The sequence below is a fragment of the Lagenorhynchus albirostris genome, chromosome 4, assembly GCF_949774975.1.
Source record: "Lagenorhynchus albirostris chromosome 4, mLagAlb1.1, whole genome shotgun sequence".
Lineage (NCBI taxonomy): Eukaryota > Metazoa > Chordata > Mammalia > Artiodactyla > Delphinidae > Lagenorhynchus > Lagenorhynchus albirostris.
Genome location: NC_083098.1, coordinates 36,800,722 through 36,813,845, shown reverse-complemented (window position 1 = coordinate 36,813,845; position 13,124 = coordinate 36,800,722). Strand labels below are relative to the sequence as shown.

The window sequence follows — 13,124 nt, the reverse complement described above, 5'->3', positions numbered from 1 at the left end:
CCTCTAGGTGGTCACAAAACACCAAGCTGATCTCCCTGTGCTATGCAGCTGCTTCCCACTAGCTATCTGTTTTACATTTAGTAGTGTATGTATGTGCATGCTACTCTCACACTTCATCCCAGCTTACCCTTCCCCCTCCCCGTGTTCTCAAGTGCATTCTCTACGTCTCTGTCTTTATTCCTGTCCTGCCCCTAGGTTCATCAGAACCTTTTTTTTTTTAAGATTCCATATGTATGTGTTGTTTTTCTCTTTCTGATTTATTTCACTCTGTATGACAGACTCTAGGCCCATCCACCTCACTACAATTAGTTCAAATTTGTTTCATTTATGGCTGAGTAATATTCCATTGTATATATATGCCACATCTTCTTTATCCATTCATCTGTCGATGGACACTTCGGTTGCTTCAATGTCCCGGCTATTGTAAATAGTGCTGCAATGAACATTGTGGTACATGACTCTTTTTTTTTTCTTTCTTTCTTTTCTTTTTCTTCTTTTTATTGGCTGCGTTGGGTCGTCGTTGCTGCACCCAGGTTTTCTCTAGTTGCGGAGAGCAGGGGCTACTCTTTGTTGCGGTGCATGGGCTTCTCATTGCAATGGCTTGTCTTTGTTGTAGAGCACGGGCTCTAGGCACACAGGCTTCAGTAGTTGCGGTGCATGGGCTCAGTAGTTGTGGGTCACGGGCTTTAGAGCGCACGCTCAGTAGTTGTGCGCACGGGCTTAGTTGCTTCATGGCATGTGGGATCTTCCTGGACCAGGCCTCAAACCTGTATCCCCTGCATTGGCAGGCAGATTCTTAACCACTGTGTCGCCAGAGAAGTCCCAACATGACTATTGTTGAATTATGGTTTTCTCAGGGTATATGCCCATTAGTGGGATAGCTGGGTCATATAGTAGTTCTATTTTTGGTTTTTTAAGGAAACTCCATACTGTTCTCCATAGTCACTCTATCAATTTATATTCCTACCAACAGTGCAAGAGTGTTCCCTTTTCTCCACACCCTCTCCAGCATTCATTGTTCGTAGATTTTTTGATAATGGCCATTCTGACTGCTGTGAGGTGATACGTCATTGTAGTTTTGATTTGCATTTCTCTAATGATTAGTAATGTTGAGCATTCTTTCATGTGTTTGTTGGCAATCAACAAACACATCTCCATCTGTTTGTTTGTATATCTGCTTTGGAGAAATGTCTGTTTAGGTCTTCTGCCCAGTTTTGGATTGGGATGTTTGTTTTTTGATATTGAGCTGCATGAGCTGCTTGTATATTTTGGAGATTAATCCTTTGTCAGTTGCTTTGTTTGCAAATATTTTCTCCCATTCTGACGGTTGTCTCTTTGTCTTATTTATGGTCTCCTTTGCTGTGCAAAAGCTTTGAAGTTTCATTAGGTCCCATTTGTTTATTTTTGTTTTTATTTCCCTTACTCTAGGAGGTGGGTCAAAAAGGATCTTGCTGTGATTTATGTCATAGAGTGTTCTGCCTATTTTTACCTCTGAGAGTTGTATAGTGTCAGGCCTTACATTTAGGTCTTTAATCCATTTTGAGTTTATTTTTGTATATGGTGTTAGGGAGTGTTCTAATTTCATTCCTTTACATGTAGCTGTCCAGTGTTCCCATCACCACTTATTGAAGAGGTTGTCTTTTTTCCACTGTATATTCTTGCCTCCTTTATCAAAAATAAGGTGACCGTATGTGTGTGCGTTTATCTCTGGGCTTTCTATCCTGTTCCATTGATCTATATTTCTCTTTTTGTTGCAGAACTGTACTGTCTTGACTACTGTAGCTTTGTACTATAGTCTGAAGTCAGGGGAGCCTGATTCCTCCAGCTCCGTTTTTCTTTCTGAAGATTGCTTTGGCTATTTGGGGTCTTTTGTGTTTCCATATAAATTGAAATTTTTTCTTCTGGTTCTCTGAAAAATGTCATTGCTAGTTTGATAGGGATCACATTGACTGTAGATTGCTTTGGGTAGTCTAGTCAATTTCACAATATTGAGTCTTCCAATCCAAGAACTTGGTATATCTCTCCATCTGTTTGTATCATCTTTAATTTCTTTCATCAGTGTCATAGTTTTCTGCGTACAGGTCTTTTGTCTCCTTAGGTTAGTTTATTCCTAGGTATTTTATCCTTTTTGTTGCAGTGGTAAATGGGAGTGTTTCCTTAATTTCGCTTTCAGATTTTTCATCATTAGTGTATAGGAATGCAAGAGATTTCTGTGCATTAATTTTGTATCCCGCTACTTTACCAAATTCATTGATTAGCTCTAGTGGTTTTCTGGTAGCATCCTTAGGGTTCTCTATGTATAATATCATGTCATCTGCAAACAGTGACAGTTTTACTTCTTCTTTTCCAATTTGTATTCCTTTTATTTCCTTTTCTTCTCTGATTGCTGTGGCTAAAAGTTCCAAAACTATGTTGAATAATAGCGGTGAGAGTGAGCAACCTTGTCTTGTTCCTGATCTTAGAGGAAATGGTTTCAATTTTTCACCATTGGGAACGATGTTGGTGGTGGGTTTTTCATATATGGCCTTTATTATGTTGAGGAAATTTCCCTCTATGCCTACTTTCTGGAGAGTTTTTATCAGAAATGGGTGTTGAATTTTGTCAGAAGCTTTTTCTGCATCTATTGAGATGATCATATGATTTTTATTTTTCGGTTTGTTAATATGGTTTATCACATTGATTGATTTGTGTATATTGAAGAATCCTTGCATTCCTGGGATAAACCCCACTTGATCATGGTGTGTGATCCTTTTAATGAGCTGTTGGATTCTGTTTGCTAGTATTTTGTTGAGGATTTTTGCATCTATGTTCATCAGTGATACTGGCCTGTAGTTTTCTTTTTTTGTGACATCTTTGGTTTTGGTATCAGGGTGATGGTGGCCTTGTAGAATGAGTTTGGGAGTGTTCCTCTGCTATATTTTGGAAGAGTTTGAGAAGGATAGGTGTTAGCTCTTCTCTAAATGTTTGATAGAATTCGCCTGTGAAGCCATCTGGTCTTGGGCTTTTGTTTGTTGGAAGATTTTTAATCACAGTTTCAATTTCAGTGCTTATGATTGGTCTGTTTATATTTTCTATTTCTTCATGGTTCAGTCTCGGAAGGTTGTGCTTTTCTAAGAATTTGTCCATTTCTTCCATGTTGTCCATTTTATTGGCCTATAGTTGCTTGTAGGAATGTCTCATGATCATTTGTATTTCTGCAGTGTCAGTTGTTACTTCTCCTTTTTCATTTCTAATTCTTTCGATTTGAGTCTTCTCCCTTTTTTCGTGATGAGTCTGGCTAACGGTTTATCAGTTTTATCTTCTCAAAGAACCAGCTTTTAATTTTATTGTTCTTTGCTATCATTTCCTTCATTTCTTTTTCATTTATTTCTGATATGATTTTTATGATTCCTTCTGCTAACTTTGGGTTTTTCTGTTCTTTTTTCTCTAATTGCTTTAGGTGTAAGGTTAGGTTGTTTATTTGAGATGTTTCTTGTTTCTTGAGATAGTCTTGTATTTGCTGTAGACTTCCCTCTTAGCTTTTGCTGCATCCTATAGGGTTTGGGTCATCGTATTTTCATTGTCATTTGTTTCTAGGTATTTTTTGATTTCCTCTTTGATTTCCTCAGTGATCTCTTCGTTATTGAGTAGTGTATTGTTTAGCCTCCCTGTGTTTGTATTTTTTACACTTTTTTTCCTGTAATTGATACCTAGTCTCATAGCATTGTGGTTGGAAAAGATACATGATGCAATTTCAATTTTCTTAAATTTACCAAGGCTTCATTTGTGACCCAAGATATGGTCTATCCTGGAGAATGTTCCATGAGCACTTGAGAAAAAAGTGTATTGTGTTGTTTTTGGATGGAATGTCCTATAAATATCAATTAATTCCATCTTGTTTAATGTGTCATTTAAAGCTTGGGTTTCCTTTTTTATTTTCATTTTGGATGATCTGTCCATTGGTGAAAGTGGGGTATAAAAGTCCTCTACTCTTATTGTATTACTGTCAATTTCCCCTCTTATGGCTGTTAATATTTGCCTTATGTTTTGAGGTGCTCCTATGTTGGGTGCATAAATATTTACAATTGTTATATCTTCTTCTTGGATTGATTCCTTAATCATTATGTAGTGTCCTTCTTTGTTTCTTGTAATAGTCTTTATTTTAAAGTATGTTTTGTCTGATACGAGGATTGCTACTCCAGCTTTCTTTTGATTTCCATTTGCATGGAAAATCTTTTTCTAGCCCCTCACTTTCAATCTGTATTGTCCCTCAGTCTGAAGTGTGTCTCTTGTAGACAGCATATATACAGGTCTTTTTTTTGTATCCATTCAGTGAGCCTGTGTCTTTTGGTTGGAGCATTTAATCCATTTACATTTAAGGTAATTATCAATATGTATGTTCCTATTACCATTTTCTTAATTGTTTTGGGTTTGTTTTTGTAGCTCCTTTTCTTTTTTGTTTCCTGCCTAGAGAAGTTCCTTTAGCATTTGTTGTAAAGCTGGTTTAGTGGTGCTGAATTCTCTTAGTTTTTGCTTGTCTGTAAAGGGTTTAATTTCTCTGTTGAATCTGAATGAGGTCCTTGCTGGGTAGAGTAATCTTGGTTGTAGGTTTTTCCCGTTCATCACTTTAAGTATGTCCTGCCACTCCCTTCTGGCTTTCAGTTTCTGGTGAAAGATCAACTGTTAACCTTATGAGGATTCCCTTGTGTGTTATTTGTTGCTTTTCCCTTGCTGCTTTTAATATTTTTTCTTTGTATTTAATTTTTGATACTTTGATTAATATGTATCATGGCGTGTTTCTCCTTGGATTTATCTTGAATGGGACTCTGTGCTTCCTGGACTTGACTGACTATGTCCTTTCCCATGTTAGGGAAGTTTTCAACTATAATCCCTTCAAATATTTTCTCACACCCTTTCTTTTTCTCTTCTTCTCTAGGACCCCTATAATTCGAATGTTGATGTGTTTAATGTTGTCCCAGAGGTCTCTGAGACTGTCCTTAATTGTTTTCATTCTTTTTTCTTTATTCTGCTCTGCAGTAGTTATTTCCACTATTTTATCTTCTAGGTCACTTATCTGTTCTTCTGCCTCAGTTATTCTGCTATTGATTCCTTCTAGAGAATTTTTCATTTCATTTATTGTATTGTTCATCATTGTTTGTTTGCTCTTTAGTTCTTCTAGGTCCTTGTTAAACATTTCTTGTAATTTCTCTATTCTATTTCCAAGATTTTGGATCGTCTTTACTGTCATTACTCTGAATTGTTTTTCAGGTAGACTGCCCATTTCCTCTTCATTTGTTTGGTCTGGTGGGTTTTTACCTTGCTCTTTCATCTGCTGCATATTTCTCTGTCTTCTCATTTTGTTTAACTTACTGTGTTTGGGGTCTCCTTTTCACAGGCTGCACGTTCATAGTTCCCTTTTTTTTGGTGTCTGCCCCCAGTGGGTGAGGTTGGTTCAGTGGCTTGTGTAGGCTTCCTTGTGGAGGGTAGTGGTGTCTGTGTTCTGGTGGGTGGGGCTGGATCTTGTCTTTCTGGTGGGCAGGGCTACGTCCGGTGGTGTGTTTGGGGTGTCTGTGAACCTAGTATGGTTTTAGGCAGCCTCTCTGCTAATGGGTGGGGTTGTGTTCCCGTCTTGCTAGTTAATTGGCATGGGGCGTCCAGCACTGGAGCTTGCTAGCCATTGAGTGGAGCTGTGTCTTACTGTTGCGACGGAGATCTCTGGGAGAGCTCTCGCCAATTGATATCATGTGGGGCTGGGAGGTCTTTGGTGGTCGAGTGTCCTGAGGTCAGATCTCCCACCTCAGAGGCTCAGGCCTGAACCAGGCCAGAGCACCAAGACCCAGTCAGCCACACGGCTCAGAAGAAAAGGGAGAATAAAAGAAAGAAAATAATAATAATAATAAAGTTTAAAAAATTTTTAAAATAGAAAATAATAATGTTAAAAAAAGAAGAGAGCAACCAAACCAATAAACAAATCCACCAATGATAACAAGCACTAAAAACTATTGTAAGATAAACCTAAAAATCAGAAACAAATCAGTTGCAGACAGCAAACCCCAAGTCTACAGTTGCTCCCAAAGTCCACTGTCTCAATTTTGGGATAATTCATTGTTTATGCAGGTATTCCACAGATGCAGGGTACATCAAGTTGATTGTGAGGATTTAATCCGCTGCTGCTGAGGCTGCACGGAGAAATTTCCCTTTCTCTTCTTTGTTCACACAGCTCCTGGGGTTCACCTTTGGTTTTGGGCCTACCTCTGCATGTAGGTTGCCCTCAGGCATCTGTTCCCACCCAGACAGGACAGGGTTAAAGCAGCGGCTGATTAGGGAGCTCTGGCCCAGGGGAGGGAGGGGTATGGTAGTTATAATTGGAATGCTGGCCGAGCCTGCGGCAGCAGAAGCCAACATGACATTGCAGCAGCCTGAGGTGCACTGTGTGTTCTCCCAGCCAGCTTGTCCCTGGATCACAGGACCCTGGCCGTGGCATGTTGCACACGCTCCCAGGGCTGTGTGGATAGCGACCTGTGCTTGCACACAGGATTCTTGGTGGCTTCAGCAGCAGCGTTAGTGTTTCATGCCTGTCTCTGGGATCTGAGCTGATAGCCATGGACCATACCCATCTCTGGAGCTTGTTTAGGTGGTGCTCTGCCTTCTGTGGGCAGACAGGGAAGGAATCCCCTCCAGTCGTGCACCCTGAAACAATGGTCTCTTGCTCTTTGGCAGCTCCAGCCTTTTTCCCAGACTCCTTTCCGACTGTCTGTGGCACACTAGCCCCCTTCAGGCTGTGTTCACACAGCCAACCCCAGTCCTCTCCCTGGGATCTGACCTCTGACGCCTGAGTCTCAGCTCCCAGCCGCCACCTGCTCTGGCGGGTGAGCAGACAAGCCTCTCAGGCTGGTGAGTGCTGGTCGGTACCGATCTTCTGTGTGGGAATCTCTCCACTTTGCCCTCTGCACCCCTGTTGCTGCGCTCTCCTCTGTGGCTCCGAAGCTTCCCACCCCCATCTCCACCAGTGAAGGGGCTTCCTAGTGTGTGGAAACTTTTCCTCCTTCACAGCTCCCTCCCAGGGTGCAGGTCCCATCCCTATTCTTTTGTCTTTGTTTTTTCTTTTTTCTTTTGCCCTACCCAGGTATGTGGGGAGTTTCTTGCCTTTTGGGCAGTCTCATGTCTTCTGCCAGCATTCAGTGGGCGTTCTGTAGGAGTTGTTCCACATGTTGATATATTTTTGATGTATTTGTGGGGAGGAAGGTGATCTCCACGTCCTACTCCACCACTGTCTTGAAGGTCCTGATGTTGGCTAAAGGTTTATCAATTTTATCTTGCAGAAAACTAGCTCTTGGTTTCATTGATCTTTTCTATTGTTTTTTTGGTCTCTATTTTTTTTTAATTTCCTCTCTGATCTTTGTTATTTCCTTCCTTCAGCTGACTTTGGATTAGGTTGCTTATTTGATATTTTTCTTGTTCTTGAGGAAGGTCTGTATGACTATAAACTTCCTTCTTAGAACTGCTTTTGCTACATCTCATAATTTTGGAGAATTGTGTTTCCGTTTTCATTTGTCTTAAAGTATTTTCTGATTTCCTCTTTGATTTCTTCATTGACCCATTGGTTTTTTCAGTAGCATGTTGTTTAGTCTCCACATGTTTGTTCTTTTCCCATTTTTCTTTCTGTAATTGATTTCTGGTTTCATACCATTTTGGTAGGTCTAAATGCTTGACATAATTTCTGTCATCTTAAATTTGTTGGCACTTGTTTTGTTGAGACTTTATCCTGGAGAATGTTCCATGTGTACTTGAAAAGCATATGTATTTTGCTGTTTTGGGATGGAATTTCCTGTAGATATCTGTTAAATCCAACTGGCCTGTTGTATCATGTAAGACTACAGTTGGCTTATTGATTTCCTGTCTGGATGATCTGTCCATTGATGTCAGTGGGGTATTAAAGTCCTCCAACCATCCAAGGGGGCTCATGTCCACTTTGCAGGACCCCAGGACTAGAGCGCCCAGTCTGCGCCTCTCACCACTTACTCCCCAAAGCTGGTCTCTGCCCATGTATTTTCCCTTTACCTCTGAGTCCTCTTCCAGGGGCACAGGTCCTGACCTGATCATTTTTGTTTCCTTCCTACCTGACTACATGTGAGTCTTTCTTACAGCCTTGGTTGTACAGGAGTCTTTCTGCCAGTTTCTAGTGAGAATTGTTCCACACCTAGACTTAGTTTGATGTATTCATTGGGGTGGGGGTGAGTTCCATGTCTTCTTATTCCACCATCCTGATCAACCCCTCTAATATTCCTTATTAAGAGAGTCAAAAAGTAAAAACATTTTAAAAATGTGTAGAACTTATGCAAGGCTTGTGTAAAATTGGTTTGCAGTTTTTCTTGTTTTATTATAATTCAGGATTACTGTACAATTGAAAAGTAACTTTTAGCTGAATTTGTCACCTTCCTTCCTGTTCAAACCACAAAATGGGGTCAAACACCAAACTCTTAACAAAAACAAAAAGCAAAAAAACTCATGTGAAAAAGCTTATTCTGGTGCAAAGTAACTTGTAAGGACAGTTAAGTAAACTTTTTCCCCAGTATTAGAACTGATTATTGTCTTTATGAACATTCTTAATTCCTAGTAATAAAATGTTGTACAGATTAGTTTTTAGTCAGATGTCAAGGACCAATGTAACTTTAAATGCTAGGGGTTTTTTTTTCCACCTAAAGTTTAATTAGAATACATACAAAGTTGAAAATTATAATAAAAAATAAAAGTCCAAAGTGCTCACAAAGGATTCAACAGATATGAGAATTAACCAGAAACAAAAGATAGAGTCAAATAAATTGAGAACTGAAAGGAACTAAAAAGTTTATCTAAACGAAACCTTTCCATTCTATGAATGAGTTAAATGAGTCCCAGAAATGTTATATGGCTCACATTCACTCAGCTAATTCATGCTAGCACAGAAATAAAACACCAAAATTTCCATTATGATCCTTCTTACCTACCACCGGAACAGTTAGTGTATTAAGTAATATAACAATGGAAAATACCTCTCTTTGTTTTTATACCAATGTGGTGTTACTGACCCATCATCCCCGAGTTTGAATTGGATCTTTTTCCCTAGAGTGAGCGATGAATTTATCCAGAGCCTCCTCTACTTACACAGTCCAGTTCCTCTTAGAATCAGTGGCATGGAGCTGCCTGATAGTTGACAAGGGTCTAGATCTATAGCCAAGAAAATGAATTTTTCTTGCAAAAAGATTGTTGACACACTTAAATTGATTATATGACTTTGCCCTTATCAGAAACATGCTTTTACTGGGAAATTCAAATAGTTTACTCGTAGATGTATCTATCATTAGTATCCACAGTTATTCTAGTTGGGGACTGAATATATCCACATGAACCTTGTGAGAGATGAGAAAGGCAACATTGGAACAACAATCTCAAATGCAGAGAGGGTGTACATTTAATTTCTAAATTACACATTTGTTGATTATTCTTAAGATATTTCCCAGGTAAACATTATTGGGAATGACACCAGCATGTATTAATTAAAGAAATGGAAATTTCTATTTGAGCCTCTTTTACACGTTAAAATATCTGCAGAATTTGCTGTGGTCATAAAGTATATTAATGGGAAAAGAAAATTCTTTTAAAGATGTAAAAATATGTATTCCTTGAATATTAATGCTTGTTTCCATACAGTAATTAAAATAACTCAGAAATGTCTTGGTACTTGAAATATCTAGCTCATCACTTTCAATGATTCATAAATTCTACTTAATCCTCATTGAATTCTATAACTTTAAATTTAGTTGGGCTCTTATGTACTATATATCCTCAGATACTTCCTTCTCTTTTTTTTATTTTTAGCCAATGGGAAAGTATTTTGAATATCTATGTGAATATAATACCAGATAGATAGAAACTCAACATGTGCACAGTAGTGTCTAGTAACATGTAGGTCTACACCAACATCCTTTCTTCCTCTATCCCCACATTAATGTCACTTTATATCATGGCGGCAGAAGGGAGGGTTCCCTATTAAAAAGAGTAGGTTAGCAAAGCTTCCCTTTCCAAAATAATAATTCAGCTCCACCCGACTCAAACCTTGTACTCCAGCCAAGCTGATCTGTGACGTTTTTGCAGAAACTTTTCTGCCTTTTTTCCATCTCAGCTTTTGTTAATGCCTTACTTGTTGTGTATAACCATCTCCGTAATCCACTTATTAAAACTCTACCTCATGTCCTTGAAGTCTTTATTTCTGGCAAGAAGAAACCTCTCCTCTCTTACAGCTCTGACTCATGCCTTCATAATACAACTATTTCTCTGAAGTCTTAACATTCTATTTATCAGTCAGACTAAATCTTTGTTCTTCTAGCCTGATCTGATTGAGCTTACATTTATTATGCTAGCAGCTTTCATATTATCTCTTTTTATTTTCCCCAATTGCCTAATGTGGGACTTTCACAGGAAAACTATTGAGCAAACATCTGAAAGGTGAAAGTATAATTGAATGAATTAATATTCATATCTCACTGATGAGTCCTTGAAAACAGAGAGCTTAATCTATTACTTCTAGTTAGGGAAATAAATAACATAAAAACATTGCACATTTTGTGTGTGTGTGGGTCTATACACATATTCCAATATTGTTTACCTGGGAAATGTTTTAATATCCATACACTCACCCACACATGTACATTTATTAGCCAAATAAGTAATATAAATAACCAATCTTGTTTGTACATATGTTGGAAATGAAAATAAAGAAATAGCATTTTTATTCTTTGAATCAATACCTTTGACTTGTAACAGATACTCCTTAGGAACATTCAGAATATTGGTCACTTTTGTAATTGAAGGCAGAAACACTCTGTCTAAAGCAAATGGACTCTGTCTTCAGAATGGTGATAAAAGTTTACATTTAATACCTAACATGACCTCATCCCTTATTTGTTTTATTTTATGGATTCATTCTATTGTATTTTTTATTTGGTTCTAGCTGAAAATTAGGCCTAATTGTCTATTTTAGGCTAAAAGTTTCTTGGATACCTAGATAATATTAAGTTAGGCAATAACTGATTCATGAACTTTATGCTTGTTTGTATAAACCAAATATATAAGGCTCTTCACACCATTGTCCAGTGATCTCTTTTTTTGGAATCTCATTAATTAATTAGAAATACTGAACTACTACCACTCCTATTGATTATAACTAAGTTTATAACTAAGTTTTGGTCAAAAAGAAACAACAGAATAGGGACGTGTATACTACAGGGAGCTAGCAAACTTGCACTAGTACTTGGTGTTTAAGGGACAAGGTTAATTGACTCCAGAGAGCAAATGGTTGTTATTGTTTTCTGAAATTAATGGAGTTTATTTCTAGAATATGAAGTATCACGTTTTCATCATTTAAACATTAATATATGTTGCATAACAAAGTTACTATTTATAACATATTAATACAATTTTAAATCCATGGGTAGTCATATGTTGGCAGATAATCTCTAGTTTTTAAAAAGCTTCAATATGCTTAAGAACTATGTAGAGGTGAATTTTCAGATTTAGTTTAAACAAATATCTTTCTGAGTGTGTTGAACTCATTTACCACCACCTCACACACAGACCAGTGTAAACTATTAAATTACAGTTGATGTTAAGAAGTGTATTAATTTGCTAGAGCTGCCATAACAAGATCCCACAGATTGGGTGCCTTAAACAACATAAATGTATGTTCTCACAGTTCTGGAGGCTAGAAGTCTGAGATCAAGGTGTCAGCAGCATTGATTTCTTCTGAGACCTCTCTCCTTGGCTTTGTCGGTGGAGTTATTCCTCTTTCTTCACATGGTCTTCCCTCTGTGCACACACACGTCTGTATCCAAATTCCCTCTTCTTATAAGGATATCAGTCATATTGGATTAGGCCACCCTAAAGACCTCATTTTAACTTATCTTTTTAAAAACCTATCTCCAAATACGGTTAACTTCTGAGGTACTAGGAGTTAGGGTTTCAACATATTTATTTGGAGGAAAGGGAGGAGCAACACATTTCAGCCCATAGCAAGAAGGGTGCGTATGTGTGTGTGTTTTCACATGCTCTGATTATTAAGTAAATGAAGTAATTTTATTAAGATGACAATTAAGTGGTATATTTATTGGTTTAATTTAGGAGATATTTGTATATGATCAGCTTACTTAAAAAGAAAACCCCAAGTAGAAATAAGAAACAGTAAATTTTAGTTCTGATGCCAACATTCACTCAATGTATTTAGCTAGCATTTATCAAGTACTAAAGGCATTTTGCTGGCCAGTGATACTAGCTGATAATGTTGAGCAAGTCATGAACTATTACTCCTCATCTGCAAAACAATGATTAGAAATCTCTTTGCTTACCTCATGAGATTGTTCCACAAATAAAATAAGAAACAGAAGTCCTTTGAGAATGTGCCAGCCAAGTCATTATTAATGGGATTTAAAAGAATAAATCCTGTTTCTTCGTGTTGCTCTTTTACCCTAGAACTTACATGAATGTTTTACACATTATAAGTAGAAATGCCAACCACTTATTAGTGGGAAATTCTTAACATATTGAGCATTATCAAATTCAGGAAGTCAACTGTCATATAACAGAAAGACATGAAGTCTGACAGCCAAGTTTAAGGTTCACCTCTTGCCTGTACTAGCTGAGTAAACCTGCTCAAATCATTTAACCTCTTGAGATCTATTTATGCATTTGTAACTGAAATATATCAATACATATTTCACAGGGAACCATTTATAAGGAATAAATGTGATAACATAATCATTTGGTAAACTATAACTCACTATCAACATATAAGATAATGGCATATTATTTAAAATATGATTTTAAAGTGACCGAGCAATCTGTTAGTGAGCTTTATTTAAATTAGAACAAGCAGTCTAATGCCCAAGCATGTTATGTTTATTTTATCTTAAAATTGTGCATTTCCAATAGATGTGCTGCACAAAAGATGGAGCATAGTATCTTCACCAGAAAGGGAGATCACCCTGGTTAACCTGAAAAAAGATACAAAGTATGGCTTAGGTAAGTCACTGAGATTCTTAAAGGTCTGTGAAGTTCAAAGAGAAAAAGTCAGTTGCATAGCATTGGCATTGAGGCCCCAGCCCACTTCTGCC

General features: G+C 37.7%; 1 protein-coding gene across 15 annotated transcripts in view; it reads left to right on the top strand.

Annotated features, from left to right (window-relative positions):
• The window catches only part of PTPN13 (protein tyrosine phosphatase non-receptor type 13), a 233,184-nt gene that overhangs the window by 162,743 nt on the left and 57,317 nt on the right, over nucleotides 1-13,124 (top strand). For all 15 annotated transcript variants that reach the window (XR_009540261.1, XM_060147860.1, XM_060147865.1 and 12 more), the window contains one exon: nucleotides 12,943-13,032. Coding sequence is in view for 14 of the 15 variants with exons in the window: in XM_060147860.1 (XP_060003843.1) it covers nucleotides 12,943-13,032 (90 nt within the window). In the remaining variant the exon portion in view is untranslated. The remainder of the gene's footprint in view (nucleotides 1-12,942; nucleotides 13,033-13,124) is intronic.